The 15,523-nt window shown below is 40.8% G+C and overlaps 1 protein-coding gene across 1 annotated transcript in view; it reads left to right on the forward strand.

The window, feature by feature from the left end:
• The first annotated feature begins 67 nt into the window (after positions 1-67).
• The window catches only part of LOC104155270 (transcription initiation factor TFIID subunit 1-like), a 32,745-nt gene continuing 17,289 nt past the window's right edge, over positions 68-15,523 (forward strand). Inside the window, 18 exon segments of the mRNA XM_009702573.1 lie at positions 68-179; positions 759-875; positions 1,749-1,868; positions 2,312-2,553; positions 4,619-4,837; positions 5,274-5,495; positions 5,683-5,884; positions 7,159-7,275; positions 7,782-7,949; positions 9,531-9,658; positions 9,768-9,875; positions 10,597-10,770; positions 10,874-11,047; positions 11,132-11,236; positions 12,631-12,831; positions 13,732-13,873; positions 14,654-14,784; positions 15,346-15,426. Coding sequence (XP_009700875.1) covers positions 845-875; positions 1,749-1,868; positions 2,312-2,553; positions 4,619-4,837; positions 5,274-5,495; positions 5,683-5,884; positions 7,159-7,275; positions 7,782-7,949; positions 9,531-9,658; positions 9,768-9,875; positions 10,597-10,770; positions 10,874-11,047; positions 11,132-11,236; positions 12,631-12,831; positions 13,732-13,873; positions 14,654-14,784; positions 15,346-15,426 — 2,565 coding nt within the window. The 5' untranslated portion in view covers positions 68-179; positions 759-844.

Here is a 15,523-nt window from a genome sequence, read left to right on the forward strand (position 1 = left end):
CCGGCCTGGCTGACAGAGCCGGCGGAGCCTCCCAGCTGGGACGTGGCTGTGGTCTCTGCAGGAATCCAAGAAGCACCTGGCTGGGTTGGGTGTGCTGGGACTGGGCAACCTGATCACTGAGATCACAGCCAGCGAGGAGGACAGCCCGGAGGCCGACGGAGCCCACCTGGATGAGGAAGGTTAGGCACTGGGGTACTTGCAGTTAAATGACAGAGGGGCTGCAGGATCAGAGCTCTTACTGGAGAGCAGGACCTCAGGCCATTTGGGGCTGCAAGAAATATGATGTTGTCTGGTCGGAGGTCCTGTGGTAAAGGCCTTGCCTTCTGCTTTTTGCCAGAGTGAATCCCACATTATCTTCTGGTCACTTTTGCACTTGTCCTCTTTCATTTCTTCCAAGTTTTATTTTTCTTTCTCGTAAGTAGCTTTATTCTGTTTTCCCCTGTATTAAACAAGCCTGTTTAGTGCACAGTATTATTATGTCTCTCTTTTTGTTTCTGAGCTTGTTGAACAGTTTCACAGAGTAAGTGAAAGGTGTTCATTGTGCTAAAGTTGGTTACTTGCCAATCTTTAGGGGAAATTCAGAGCTCTTGGAACTTTTGGTTGGAATGAGGGGAAAAGTACTCTGATGGGAGATGTTAATCAGATGGTTTTGTTCCTCTAAAGAAAGGAAGCATAGGAAAGTATTCATATGTATATACTGAAGTTAGTAATATATATTAAGATACAATTTTGTGTGACTAGATTTCTTTTCTTCCTAGGCTGGGTTAAAAGCACAGAAGATGCTGTCGATTATTCAGATATTAATGAAGTGGCAGAAGATGAGAGCCGCAGGTATAAGCAGGCAATGGGCAGCCTGCAGCCGGTCCGAAGACCAGGTAAATGAGATTAGCGAAATGAGATTTGTGAAACTATGTTCGCTGGATGAAGCCACTGCTTGATATTTTCCTTTTTTAATGAATTAATTCCTCATTAGAGTTAAACTATACTCAGAAGAGAAGCCAGGATTGTCCTTTTACTCTGGGATGCCCTGCAGAGAATACCCAATACCTGCTCATATTTCTTTAACCTGTGTTCTTAGGAAGAGGGTTATGCAGGAGGCCAGGGGCTTCTCAGAGCTACTCAGGATAGAGATAGGGTCCTACTCCTTTAGAGAGTCACTTCAATCTTAATAGCTCTCCCCTGTTTTACCCTTGAATTCTTTTTTTTGAAATGATTTTCTGCAGAAGGCACTTTGGTTCTTTTGTCGGTCCCAGGGATCTCTGTCTGACCTAGAACAGATTTTCAAAAACATGCAGCTTTTCCCTTTCAGTGGCTGCTAGTGTAAATGTTAATCTTTGCATATTCCATAAAGCTGCCTTACACTTAACCTTTCTGTTGACATATTGTGGTTAGTGGGATGTAAAGGTGATTGGTCTTTTTAACCACATTTTTGTTACCTCTTTAGCAGCTTTATTTGCTCTGCAAAGCATGAATAAGGGGAGGTGATAGAAGAAAAAAAAATATTTTAAGTGCTTCAGTCATCTTTCTGTCAGTTTGCCTTTTTCCCTCCTTCCCACTCTTTCTTAAATTTCAGTCTTGCAAATGAGTTTGTGCAGCACGTCAAACTTGTAGGAGTTTTCCATCTAGTTACAAAATGAGAATGGTCTCCTTACTAATGAGAGACAGATATGAGGTAGTATAAATGGGAAGGGTGCCTGGTTCCCTTTTATTGTCTGCTTAATGTGCAGTCTTGTCTCCTGACTGGTTAGATGAAGATGAGGATGATTATGACGCTGACTGTGAAGACATTGATTCCAAGTTGATGCCACCGCCACCACCACCTCCGATACCTGGAAAGAAAGAAGATGAAAAGGATGCAGCTGCCACTGGTGAGTGAGGACTTTCTTCTTCTCTGGCAATATGAATGTCTGAAGGAAGCAAACACTGCTGTGTAGCAGTTCGTTCTGCGGCAAGCACCACGCATCGTCAAAATTCAGTCTGCAGACTGCATCTAAAGGTGGGTCTTTGTCCTGCTATGCAATATTGTAGGATTGTCTGGAAAGTAGGGTGAAATATTGTATTTCCAGTGATTGTTAAAATACTGATATTGACAATGAAACTACTTTTTTATCTCATCCTCTCAGTTGTGGCTGGGAAATTCACCTGGAACGCTTAGGATAAAATGAAAGGTTAAACAAGAATGGTACTCATAACACCTGCAGAAGCTTAATTTTTGCATAACTTGGTATAAACAGTAGATGTGGCATTATGGGGTTGTACTAGGGGACAGGGAGGAAACCTGTTTGTTTATAAGGTGCTTATTCTGTTGTAGTATCTGAAGATGGAGACGGTATCATTTTGCCCTCCATCATTGCTCCTTCCTCTGCTGCCTCCGACAAGGTGGATTTCAGCAGCAGCTCTGATTCTGAGTCAGAGATGGGACCTCAAGAAGCCAGGCAGGCAGAATCCAAGGAAGGCAAACTCACACTTCCTCTTGCAGGAATCATGCAGCGAGATGCTACCAAACAGTTGCCAAGTGTTACAGAGCTCTTCCCGGAATTTCGACCAGGCAAGGTATTGTAAGAGAGATGTGGAAGTGACAGAAACTGTATCATGTAAGCCCTCTAAATATGAATCATATAGTATTAAGGGTATGTAGTAAGTAATTGCATAGATGTTCATGCTCACCTCAATACTTTCTCCAGTTTCTGTGTGCTGCTGTTTCCACACTGCTTAACGTTTAATGCTTTTCCTGCCATTTGCAGGAACCTCTTAAAAGCATCATATAAATCAGGGTATGAAATAATGTTTTGCTGTTCTATAAGACCATAGCACAGTCCTGTTGATTTGTGAAAATTGTTTTTCTGAGGTAGTAGAGAATACTTTTGCCAGATGATTACAAAACATAATGCTAATCTGTCTGCTTTCTGGCTTTTCTGGCAAATATTTGCTCTTCCTTTCATGCTGTCCTGAACTTGGTGTGCTGTTCTTGAAATAATTTGTGATCTGTATCCTTTACTTAATCCTCACTCAAAACTGCTCTGAGTATGGATCAGAAATTAGCTCAGTAACAAGTTGCTTGAAAGAACCAGCAAAGTGAATTCATTACAATACTTTCCTAAATGCTTCCAAATAGCAAATGTAGCTGATGTATTTCAGTAATTATTTTGAAAGTTTTAAAGATGTCAAGAGGGGAAGAAGTGTGGGAGGGGAAGGAGAATAAAGATGAGCTTATAATTGCCAAACAGATGGTTAACTTGGTCTTATGTGTGCCTCCATCACAGGCTTTGTGTAAGGAGCTGAGCAATTTGCATAATTAATTGTCATGTTTTAATGATTTAGCTATTAGAAATCTAGGTGAGGCTCTAGCACAGAAGTTAGCCTTCTGGATGCTGTCTTGGCTTTTGCAAATTTGCCGTTTCCTATATTACTGTATTTTGTATCAGTTGGTATGTTCATTTCTTCAGTGCTCAACATGTCCTGTCAGGGACTGGCTCAGTGTCAAATGTGCCCAGTGGGTGCAGAAATCAGCTGTTAATGCTGAGCACTTTTTGTAATTAATTCCTGAGCACTAGAGCTGGCAAAGCCGGAAATCCTGTAGATTCTGCTATGAGGATTGGTTGATGTCTGAGAATGTGCATGTTGGTGTAGCACTGTTTTTCTTGATAGAACCACTTAAAATAGCATGTGGAGAAGCTGACTTTGTGTTTCATTAAACTGTTAGCAGCTTAACTATGTCGGAGACCTTTGCCCTTGGTGAAAGGTCATTGAAATTGGCCAAAGGGTTCAGAAGTAATCTGGGGGAGTTTTAGGAAGAAGGATAACATGGATGTGGGCAGAGATGGTCAGAGTGGTCATATAGGTTATATTTCCTTTGGGGAGCAGCATAACAGATTAACAGGGAACGTCAGTAGGATGTCTCTTTACAAATCTTTGGTTCTAATTCCTGTTTCCTAAATCTGTCAGTTAATTTGGGAATAATGTTTTCCCTCTTTACAAGAGTGCTCTGAAGAAACAATTGTTGGTGCTTAAAAAACAGCAATCATAATCGTAGAAGAAACAGCAGAGAAAGCTTGTTATAGTTGTTAGTGCAGGTCTGAGAGGTATGCAGTATGCATATAGGGGAACTGCATTATGATGGAAATAAAAATGAGTGTATTATGTCTGGACTGTGGTATTTGTTTTTATCTTGTTGCTTAAGAAGTGTCTGCTTTATATAATTGTCTTCTAGCTGTGTCTCTTGCTAACAATTTTATCAACTCTTTTTCAATCTCCATGTGTCTTTCTGAAGGTAGTGAATTGTTCGAAATGAAAAAAATTATTTCCAGGTGGTGTCTTACCACATGCCCAATATGTAAACGCAATCTTTCTTCCCTCTGAGTTTCTTTGTGTCTGAGATTAAGAATAAATCCTTTTGAAAAGGAAGGATCCGTCAAGCAAATGGATCAGAAACTTGTTTTCAAGTATAGCCAAGACATTTTTGATTGCCTCAGGGGCTGGGGTTGTAGTACAGGCCAAGCTTCTGAATGTCAGAATGCTTTCTTTCATTACTGCTTTTTCAGGTGAGGGAAAGACAGACAAACGTTGCACAGTGGTGGTTTTTTTTTTTCTCTGACCCTCTTGTTTTTTCCTATTCTAGGTGCTGCGTTTCCTGCGTCTCTTTGGCCCTGGAAAGAACGTTCCATCGGTTTGGCGTAGTGCCCGAAGGAAACGCAAGAAGAAACATCGGGAGTTGGCACAGGAAGTGCAGATACAGGAGGGTGAAGTTGTAGTTGAGAGTGGAATGGAAGGAAAATCTCCTTGGGAATATGAGTTTGCTGCTCCTCCCCCTCCTGAGCAGTGCCTTTCAGATGATGAGGTGGGATATCTGAGACTTAGAGAGAGTCGCCAGCTAGCACTGGGGGTAGTAGTGGATTGCACAGCAACTTTTAGAGTAAAGAGCTTTTCCTCCAAAATAAAACTGGAGGACAGGGTTGGCTTGTATTCCATCTGTGCAGAAGCTCTTCTCCAGGTACTAGTCAGTGACTTCAGGTGATTGCTTCTTACTGAGCAGACTGCATCCATGGTACAGGATCAATAGGAGAGCTTATCCTCTTTGTATCAAGAAGAAATCTCTGTGTTCTTGGAAGTCTAATTGCAGAACATTCTTAAGGCGGCTAGTAAGTATGGAAAAGCACTTCTTAGAAATACTTTCCTCCTCTGAGAATAAACTGGGAAACTTGGAAGGAAAAAACCTTTTACTGACACTTAGATAGATCATCTGTGTAACCATTCCATCCTTTGCTGTGCTTCAGATTACCATGATGGCACCTGTGGAATCGAAATTTTCCCAGTCAACTGGTGATATAGACAAGGTGACAGATACAAAGCCTAAAGTGGCGGAATGGCGCTATGGCCCAGCACAGCTCTGGTATGATATGCTGGGGATCCCTGAAGATGGCAGTGGATTTGATTACGGTTTCAAGCTGAAGGAGAAAAAGAAGGAGCAGGAGGTTAAAGGACACACAGATGAGGGGGTGAGAGAGCAACTGTGAGGGAAGGTGTGGAGGTGTGTGTGGCACTGGGGATTGCTGCACAATGACAGCTTGGTGATGGGCCGATGGATGCTTGTGCACCATGCAAAATGAGACTTTCAATTTTCCTCCTTTAGTTTAAAAGTATAAAGTCAATGCAGATCTTCAAGCAACTATTCTTTCCTTCCAGGGTGCAGAGTTGATGGATGAGAAGGATGATCTGCTAGCTGATGAGCACTTCCTTATGGTGACACAGCTCCAATGGGAGGATGATGTTATCTGGAATGGAGAAGATGTCAAGCACAAAGGGACTAAGACACAGCGGGCAAGTTTGGCAGGCTGGCTGCCATCCAGCATGACTAGAAATGCCACTGCATACAATGCCCAACAAGGTAATCAATGGTCTGATGTGAATTGTGCTTGGTGTAGTTGAGCTTACTCATTGCACGCTTTCGTCTCAAATACAGAACAGAATTCTTCCTGTCGGGGATTGTTTTTTTGCAAAATCGTAGCTCCGCTCAGAATTCTGAGACTCTAATGTTCTTTTCAAAAACAGAGTAGGTCCCTTCTGTTAAACAAAATACTGGCTTCGGCTTTCTTCTCTCCATGTGTAATAGCAGATGCTAGATCCAGCTACATTAGTATCAAGCAAAGCCGCACTTAGGATGTGCGCTGTTTATAGGCCAATGGAATTTTCTTTATATGGTGTTTTTTTGTTTTTTTTTTTAAATTGGAAGAATTGTGTAGAAGTCTTCTGAAGTTTCTCCTGGACTGGTAATGGTACTCTGTTTTTTCTAGATAGGAAGTAACAATTCTTACAAGCCTCAGACTTCTCTTAGACACAAATGCATTTTGAACTGAAATTGCTTGTGTAGAATGAATGTTTATAATCTGTTATACCTTAGACTGCTTCTACAAGTAAAGACTAATTGGAATCAGATCTTTATTGGGTACTAGTGTCAATCCTTTACTGTTCAGCTATGAGTACAGGACACTCTGAGGAGTTGGGTAGATGAATTGGAGATAGCTTTTTATGACAATTTTCCTTTCAGCACAGTTGTGCCTGAGCTATTGAGGCCTGGGCTTGCTGTGTCTGAGTCCCATCAAAAGCTACAGTAACATGTTAAACATGGTTGGTCTGTTGACATGTGTTAGGTCTTATGCCTTCCAGAAGCGTTAACTTAAGTCACATGTGAGCATAGGTGAGTTGATCTGCCCTGGGAGAAGCTGCCTCCACGGAATGATTCCTTGAGGTCTCCTTGGCCATCCTTTTTTCTATGACAGTTTGACATAAGACAGGAAGCTGCTGGAGGCCAGACCAACTGTTTTGTCAATGGCGGCTGTCTGCTCAAGGCCTGACACTTTTATAGGGATCATAAAGAAATGCATCTTGTGCATTGTCATGCAGCATATGTAAAGCAAGCCAAACATAACTTTGAAGAGGCCGCATACTCCAGCAGTAAGCTGTGGGTGAACATGTTTTTGTAAATTCTTAGCCCTACTAATGACACAGGACACTGTATGCGATATGAGCAGTAGGCCCATCCTGGGTCAGGCTGGAAATCACTCTCTGTGCAACTCCCAAATTCTGATTTAAGGCAATACAATGCCCCCTAACCCCCCCACACCCTCAAGGTAAACTTACTTTTGTTTTCCTTTTCTCTAGGTTTGAACCGCAGTGGCTCTTTGCTGAATCCACCAATTCCACTAGCACAGAAACCAAATGTAGCAGGAGTCCTAGGCATAGCAAAAGGCAAAGAAAAGCAGGTCCCTGAACAGCAAGGTAATGAGGATGTCAATCGTTGGCCTATGAATAGGTGCATGTGACACATGTCTGTATAGACTAGTGTTCTGTGTAATAGCAGAGTCCTTTTGTTATCACGAGGTGTAGATAAAAGGAACACTTGTTTGCTCTAACACCTGTTAAAGGCCCTATTTCATTCTTGAAGGTTCTCTGTGTTTCAGTGGAGCAAAAGCCTTATCACCAAGGAGTAGATGAAAGGGACACTTGTTTGCTTTAACACCTGTTAAAGGCCCTGTTTCATTCTTGGAGGTTCTCTGTGTTTCAGTGGAGCAAAAGCTCTAAGTGTTGGTAAAGCTGAGACTTGGGTCTCTGCCTTCTCTTTGCTTCCAAGATGAGTTTTCTTTTACCTTTTAGAGGTCCTGCCTCAGAAAGCCCTGAAAGATGGGGAAGGTTGAGGGAATAAGATGCGGGGATGAGCTCTCAAATGTTTTTCTGCCAAGGTAGCGTATAAAACTCTTAAGGATTCTACCTTATGATTGTTGCAGTTTCCCTGGATGAAGACAAGCCCTGGTACTCTATTTTCCCAATTGATAATGAAGAGTTAGTATATGGCCGTTGGGAAGACAGTATCATCTGGGATGACCAGGCAATGGAAACCTACTTGGATCCCCCTGTCTTAACACTTGATCCAAATGATGAAAACATAATTCTAGGTATGTTTATGGCATCCAGAAATTTGACTCAAATGAGAAAAGACAAGCGGAAATGGAAGCAAGGATTTATATTCACACTCTAATGGAAATAAATGGACTGGGGCAATACTTACGGCCTTTCTTTGTTCTGTCTTTTGAAGATAATGTGCAAATAAAGGCGTATGCAGAAGGTGGCAACGCTAATAACTCTAATGGTGTGGTACATGCTTTCAGCTCCCAAGTTAAAAGCAGTAACGGGAGAGTAAAAATTAATGCCCTGAAACTTAAATTTAACATAATTAGTCAGACTCTTGGTGTGTTTTAGAAGTGACTGTCTTAATTTTACTTACATGCGTGTTGGTTTGAAGAGGGAAGGTAGAGGAATAAACCACAAACTAGTTCATGCCATTCTCAGCATGGCTTGTATTCAAAGCCTGAAGAAGCAGATTCCTTAATCCTCTTTCAGGTTATGGTAATGGCACATGGGAGCAATGACTTTGCATAATACCTGTCAGCATTTTTGTTGCTGCTACAAACTTACTCCATATTCCTGGAGTTTGATTTGAATGTACTTGCTGCTTATATTGCTACAAACTGGGGAGCTTTTTGTCTTACTCGAACTGCTAAAATCACCAATTTCTGTTAGATCTGTGTGTTGGTAATCTTTAAGCAGCCTTATGTAATTTAAGGATAGGCATATCTTGCTACACTTTTATATAGCCTGGATTGCATTTCCTTCCTTCAGGAAAGTGGATCAGTTCTAAGAATTTCTATATGTATTGATTGGAATGTTTTGATATTAGCCAGCTACCTTGAAAATCACTCTTAATTTGAGCTTGGTTAAAGACAGACAGACTCTCAGTATTTTCTTTCCAAGTCTGAAATACACCACAAAATTGCAGATGTTTGTATAAATATTAACATTCTTATTTTATATAGAGTGACATGAGATCTGTGCATGAAGTTGATACAGCGTTTACCAAGCCCATGTCACTAGGCCCTGCTTCTTGTGTGAAAATCTTACTTGGAGAATCCAGGCTTCGCAAATTGTTAACTTTTAAATTTCATACTACTTTCCTGGAATTTTTCAGGATTCCCTTTTCGGTTCAGGTCCATATTATCTTTGGATTGAGGCTTACTTTCATGTCATATATATGTTGGGAAGAAAAGAATTATTAATACATGTAATTGGGAAACAGTATTGGCACTCGTGTTGCCTTGACTCTGAACTCTTCAGAATAGCTTTGGCAGAACAGATGCTATTTCTTGTACTTTCATTGATTAGATTGTTAGTAAATTTGTGTTGAGCAGTGGGTACCCCAGCCAGTCCTCACAGTCACCCTCCTCCCATTCAAATCTACTCACTGCTGAAGAAGGTAAGGTAGAGATTTAAGCATGGAGCTTTTCTGTGTTGTTTGAGCTTGTTTCATATTAACTTGTATGGAGGAAAAGGGGGAGGAATATAGGAGGAGGACAGTCACCCCAGAAACTGAACAAAAAGGCTGAAATGTCTGGACCAAGGTGCAGCTCAGTAGGAGGCTGCAGTGCTGAAAAGGGAACCCTAGGACAAGTGCCCTACGTTGTGATTGCTTATGTTTTTAGAAATTCCTGATGAAAAGGAAGAAATGACTTTGAACTCTCCATCCAAGGAGAACAAGAAAGAATCTTCTCTAAAGAAGAGTCGAATCCTGTTGGGAAAAACAGGTGTCATCAAGGAAGAACCACAGCAGGTCAGCATAAGCTTTAGCACTTGGCAGGCTGGGAATGATGTGGAAGGAGTGGTATATATATATATTTTTTTTTTGGTAACACCTCTCTCTGTGTTTGAAATTGAATTAGAACATGTCTCAGCCAGAGGTAAAGGATCCCTGGAACCTCTCCAATGATGAGTTTTACTACCCCAAACAGCAGGGACTTCGAGGAACCTTTGGAGGCAACATCATTCAGGTAGTCACAGTAGTGTTGGCAATGGAGTGTCTTGATGGGAGATTTCTAGCTGAGAGTATGACTTAGGATTTGTAGAAAAACAGAATTTAGATTACAGCAGGTCAGTTATGTGTTCATGAGAGAGATTTTTAATGTTGTTTAATTAAAATGATTAGAAAGGAGTTTGAACTAACTTCTTCATTGCCCCATCAAACTGAGGTTTAAGTGCTGCTAGATTTTGCTGCATCATACTTGCCATACTTTTGTTTGGTGTCTCTGTAGTGCTCTTTCTGAAGCAGTAGTGGGAGAGGGGAAAGTTGTGCTGATAGTCAAGAGGTGAGGCTGTACTTCTGTTACTAGTGTGTGTTTTAATCTGGATATTATAAAAATAATTTAGATAATGATGAATTTGAATATAATTCAAAGTGCACGCTTTCTTACTGTTAGGAATAATGGCTTTGCATGCTCCTAGTTAATAAAAAATCCTCTCATAGTAAAATTAAAAATAGTAAAATTAAAGTTGTCTCTGTCCAGAAAGGAAAGATCTATATATGGACCGAAGCACTTTCTGTCAAAAGGCAACGTGTATGGTAACAGGTGAATTTCAATGCACTAGTATTACTGCTAGCAGACCTAAAAATACTACTAGGTTCTGTTATATAAGGGTTAGCAGGATAGGAGGATGATCTTGGTTTTGAGATGATATGTGTCGTTCTTATCACACATTTTGTTCCTCTGTTAGCACTCCATCCCAGCAGTGGAACTTCGCCAGCCATTCTTTCCCACCCATATGGGTCCTATGAAGCTCCGACAATTTCATCGGCCACCCCTGAAGAAATACTCTTTTGGTGCCTTGTCCCAACCAGGGCCCCATGCTGTGCAACCTCTGCTGAAGCACATAAAAAAGAAAGCCAAGGTACAGTTATTTTTCTATGTATCTGATGTCTGCTGTGGCTCCATTTGCACAGCAGATCTGTTTGATGTGCTCTTTTCCTGACACTGTCTTTTCACTGGCACAGATGAGAGAGCAGGAGCGTCAGGCTTCTGGCGGGGGTGAAATGTTCTTCATGCGCACACCACAGGACCTAACTGGCAAGGATGGAGATCTCATCCTTGCTGAATACAGTGAGGAGAACGCCCCTTTAATGATGCAGGTTGGCATGGCAACAAAGATTAAAAATTACTACAAAAGGGTGAGTATGCAGGTTTTGCTGTTGGACAGTGATTTTCTTCTGCCTCTCACTGAGTGCTAACTGCATCTTTGTTGCACGTTGCAGAAACCTGGCAAAGATCCGGGAGCTCCAGACTGTAAATATGGAGAGACTGTTTATTGTCACACTTCTCCGTTCTTGGGTTCTCTGCATCCAGGCCAGTTATTGCAGGTGAGAAAAGCACGCATAAGAAAACAGAAAAGTTGAACGTGGAGTTAATAGGCAGAATGTTTCATGCCTTGTTTATTGAATCACAAATAATACTCAACTTCCAAAAAAACAGCTTCCATTTCATTTCCAGTTTAAGTCTTTTTGTTTACTGATAATAATTCGATTCTTGGCTTTTTTTAAAAAAATATCTCTCTATGTTTTTTAAAATTGTTGTAGGAATGATAGGAATTGCAGGAAGTGAATCTTTTGTGTTTTGCTTTGTAATGGCATTGGAAATTCTGTTAGAGAGGACTGAATGGAAGGCCAAAGCTGCTTGAATGTTGGGGAGCTCAGTAAATAGGTGTTATAGGGGATAGAAAACATGGATTTATCATGGTCCAGGGTGTGTGAGCAAAACCTATGAGTACTTTCTGAGAATTGCTCTGCTAGTTGTCTGCTGGATGCCAGTTACTAGTCAGGTGGGTAGACTTCTGCTTTTATGAGCCTTTCTCTGTTGTTGAAATACATACAGTTGAGATGGGGAGAGGAATTAAGAATTTTGTAAGGACCACCTGGTTACAAAATCCATGATAAATGTAAAAATAAATAGATTTCAGTTAATGTTAGCTGCTCTTGCTGCAGCAATAACTCTGTCTGTGCTGTACCACAGGAAAAAAGTAAGGTGAGGGTTGATGCTAGAGATTCACCACAGAACTGACAGTGCTAATTCTTCAAGCCCAAGAGGACTTCATCATGGATGAAACAGCACTTCTGGAAAGCTTGAAGTGAGGACAGGGCCATCTCAAGGAAAGCTTTGCAATGTGGATGAGGGTAGTGTGGGAGAGTAGCAGTGGGTAAGGCTTGTGGAAGCCCTATGGGTGGAGAAAACCATTCACAGAAGAGGATTGTCTTTCCAGTTCCACTTAGTCTAGTGCCTCCTTGGTGCTAGTTTAAACTTTCTTACCTTTAAATGCTGAACTCTGCTGCTCTTTGCTTTTCTGGTTAGGTTCTTACAGCCTCCTTTCCTGAAGAAAGTCTTCAGTCCTTGCTTCTGTTGCATTCTCCCATTCCCAGACTGTGTGTGTGTCCTGGGCTTGTTTCCGTGGTTATAGTGTTCTTCTGTATATGTGTTCTTTCTGTCCCTTTTTAAAGTACCTCCTTAAAGGTCAGTCCAAAGAGCCCTTCAGACTCTTTCTGCATTTGTTCTAGGTTTTCTTATGCTTTTGTGCTTCATCTTTGGTTATTCTCTACATAAGCAAGGAATGTTCTGACTGCGCATCTACATATACTGTGATATAAATGATGATGTACCATTGGAATGAATTTTTTTTTTTTAAAGATCTTTTTGGTAGATTGAGTTGCAGAACATTTGATCAAAACCTGACTTTCAAACTTTGATTTGCTTCTCTTATTAGGCATTTGAAAACAACCTTTTCCGGGCCCCTATCTATTTACATAAGATGCCTGAAACGGATTTCCTGATTATCCGGACACGACAAGGCTATTATGTTCGAGAATTAGTGGATATTTTTGTAGTTGGTCAGGAGTGTCCACTTTATGAAGTACCTGGTCCCAACTCTAAACGAGCTAACACCCATATCAGAGATTTTCTGCAGGTATGTGATAAGAGACAGTTTGGGAATCTGAGGGGTCTTTGGAGAAAGCCCAAGGCATAGGCACAGGCCTCATGTGGACAGCCTTGATTTGAGAAGCTCATTACCCTCCTATGGCTTCTTTTTTTTGTTCTGTTTTGATTTTTTGGTGTGAGGTGAGAGCACTACAGGAGTTGGATGTTAACCGTACAGACCATTTTCGTTGTCATTTAACCAGCAATTTATAGCATCCTGCTGCTGTTTACTTGCATCCTATCTGATAAGTATATGATAGAGGCTTTTTATTAGCCAAAATGTTATAAGATTTATATAAAAGTGTAGGAAACTGAAGAAATTAGAATGAACTTTGAAGTGGTTATGCTGTATAAAATGACAGTTACATGGGTTTTACTAAGAGGCAATTAAGAGATCTTACCGCAGTCCTATTACATAGCACTGAATTAGAGTTGCTTCATAGGTCTTTGTTGATTTCCTAGATCTTGAGGCAGTTAAGCTTTGGGACTGTCAGTGACCATTCAAATAAATATCCCCAAATTTAGATTTTGGAGAAAATTTCTAGTAATTTAGTGTCAGTTTAATTGAAAGTTACAACTCAAGGGGTATTTGCAGAGCAGGAAAATCTCTGCTGTTCTCAGAGTTCAAGTTTCTGTACCAAAGCGTGAATATTTCTAATGTGATAATACAAAATTTCAAGACAAATATTTTTTCCACATCTCACTCTCAAAAATAGCTGAACCTGAAGCAGACATGTGGCTTGGAAAACTTTACTAAGTAAATTTATAAGAAACAATGGGTTTTAAGTAGGAAGTCTGAAGTAGTCACTAGAAACAGTGTTGTGTATACTGTCTTTGCAGGTTTCTTGTATTCTTTGTTCAGACATGACAAATGAGTCTTGTTTTGTAGGTTTTTATTTATCGCCTCTTCTGGAAAAGCAGAGACCGTCCTCGGAGAATTCGCATGGAGGATATCAAGAAGGCCTTTCCCTCGCACTCGGAGAGTAGCATCCGAAAGCGGTTAAAGCTTTGTGCTGATTTCAAACGCACAGGTATTTGAAGATTTTATGGGGCCGTCAGCCATTCGTTACTGCTCTTGGAGTTCCAGACAGAGCAGGAGGAGGTAACATCTCCTCCTGATAAACCATTTTTGAAAACAGCTATTTGAAGAACTGAAATGTAATCTGATAGTGGTTTTTTGTTCCAATTTTTATAAAGTGCACTTTCTTCTGGCACAAGTCATCTTGATGGTGAGAAATTACTACAGTTTAGACATTATTTTTTTTTTTAATAACGCTTTGGGCAATGATTTACATGTAAAGTAACAATGTATGACACCAACAGATACGTGTTCCCTTCCCTCTGTGCATGGCTGTGTTGTGTTTTGCAAGCACATACATGACAGCAGAGGCCTGTCCCATCTTCATGAGTCTAATAATGCTCTGAGAGCCTGAGTTCTGATTTTTGTATATGCAGAATGATAAACAGGTGGTAATACAAAGCTTTTTAGGCTAGCCGATGGGAAAAGTAGTTGGAGGTGAGGAAGTTAAAGGTGGATTAAATGCTTTTGGAACGTAGTGTATACATTAAATGAGCATGAATGTATGAGAATTTGCCAATATAACAGACACTGAGTTAGGGGGCATTGATTTAGACAAATGCAGAATGAAAAAATCTATCGCTTTTAGTGGTCAAAGTGTCACAGACTTGTCATACTTGCTCCTTTTGCCAATATTGCAGCAGGGTACCAAATCTTGAAATAGAGTTAGAATTATGATGTCATCCAATATTTGTGGGGAAACTACTCGGTGTTTGATCTGTGCATTTTTCAGGGATGGACTCAAATTGGTGGGTTTTAAAGCCAGATTTCAGATTGCCAACAGAGGAAGAGATCAGAGCAATGGTATCCCCAGAACAATGCTGTGCTTATTACAGCATGATTGCAGCTGAGCAGCGACTGAAGGTAAACTCTCCTTGTAGGCTATAAAGCAAGTTACTGACAAGTAGTTCTGTGAAGGGTGGGGCTAGGTAACAGCTTCTGCCTAAAGCTAATTTTGCTATAAAGTAGGCAAGTTAGGCCCCTGACTACTGGGCAACTTGCTAAGTTTTCTGCTATGTAAAAAGGGAGTTAAGTTCTTAAAGACAGAGACATAACATTCTTACCACCTATGATTTAGATACTGAGTTAGCCATGCTCAAAGGTAGCAAAGGGAAGGTACGAGAAAGGGCTTATGTTTCTACCTGGAGCTCTACAGCAGAAAGTAACCAGTACGTGTCTGTGAGAGAGGCTGGTAATTTTTTTGAAGTTGGGTGCAGTATTTAGTTTTGGAGTGTGTCACAGTACTGGGCAGTTTGACATCTGTGATCTGTGGGTCACAGTGAATCTTGCAAACGGCTGTCTGTGGAAGTGTGCTTGTTCAGCGAGACAAGTTTCCACGGGAGATTCATAATACACTTCTAGTTCTCTCTCCAGTAACCTTTTTAAGAATTTAGGTTCTCTTTTTTTCCTAATATTTCTCTGCAGGATGCAGGTTACGGGGAGAAATCCTTCTTTGCGCCAGAAGAGGAGAATGAAGAGGATTTCCAAATGAAGATTGATGATGAGGTACAGAGCGATGCGTGAGCATGCAAGCCAATATATATATCTGCATGGCAGGAGAGAAACGAGGCCTTTAAATATAAAGGACATATTTAAAGTAGGA

The sequence above is a fragment of the Cariama cristata genome, unplaced genomic scaffold (genome assembly GCF_000690535.1).
Source record: "Cariama cristata isolate BGI_N322 unplaced genomic scaffold, ASM69053v1 scaffold23236, whole genome shotgun sequence".
NCBI classification, from domain to species: domain Eukaryota; kingdom Metazoa; phylum Chordata; class Aves; order Cariamiformes; family Cariamidae; genus Cariama; species Cariama cristata.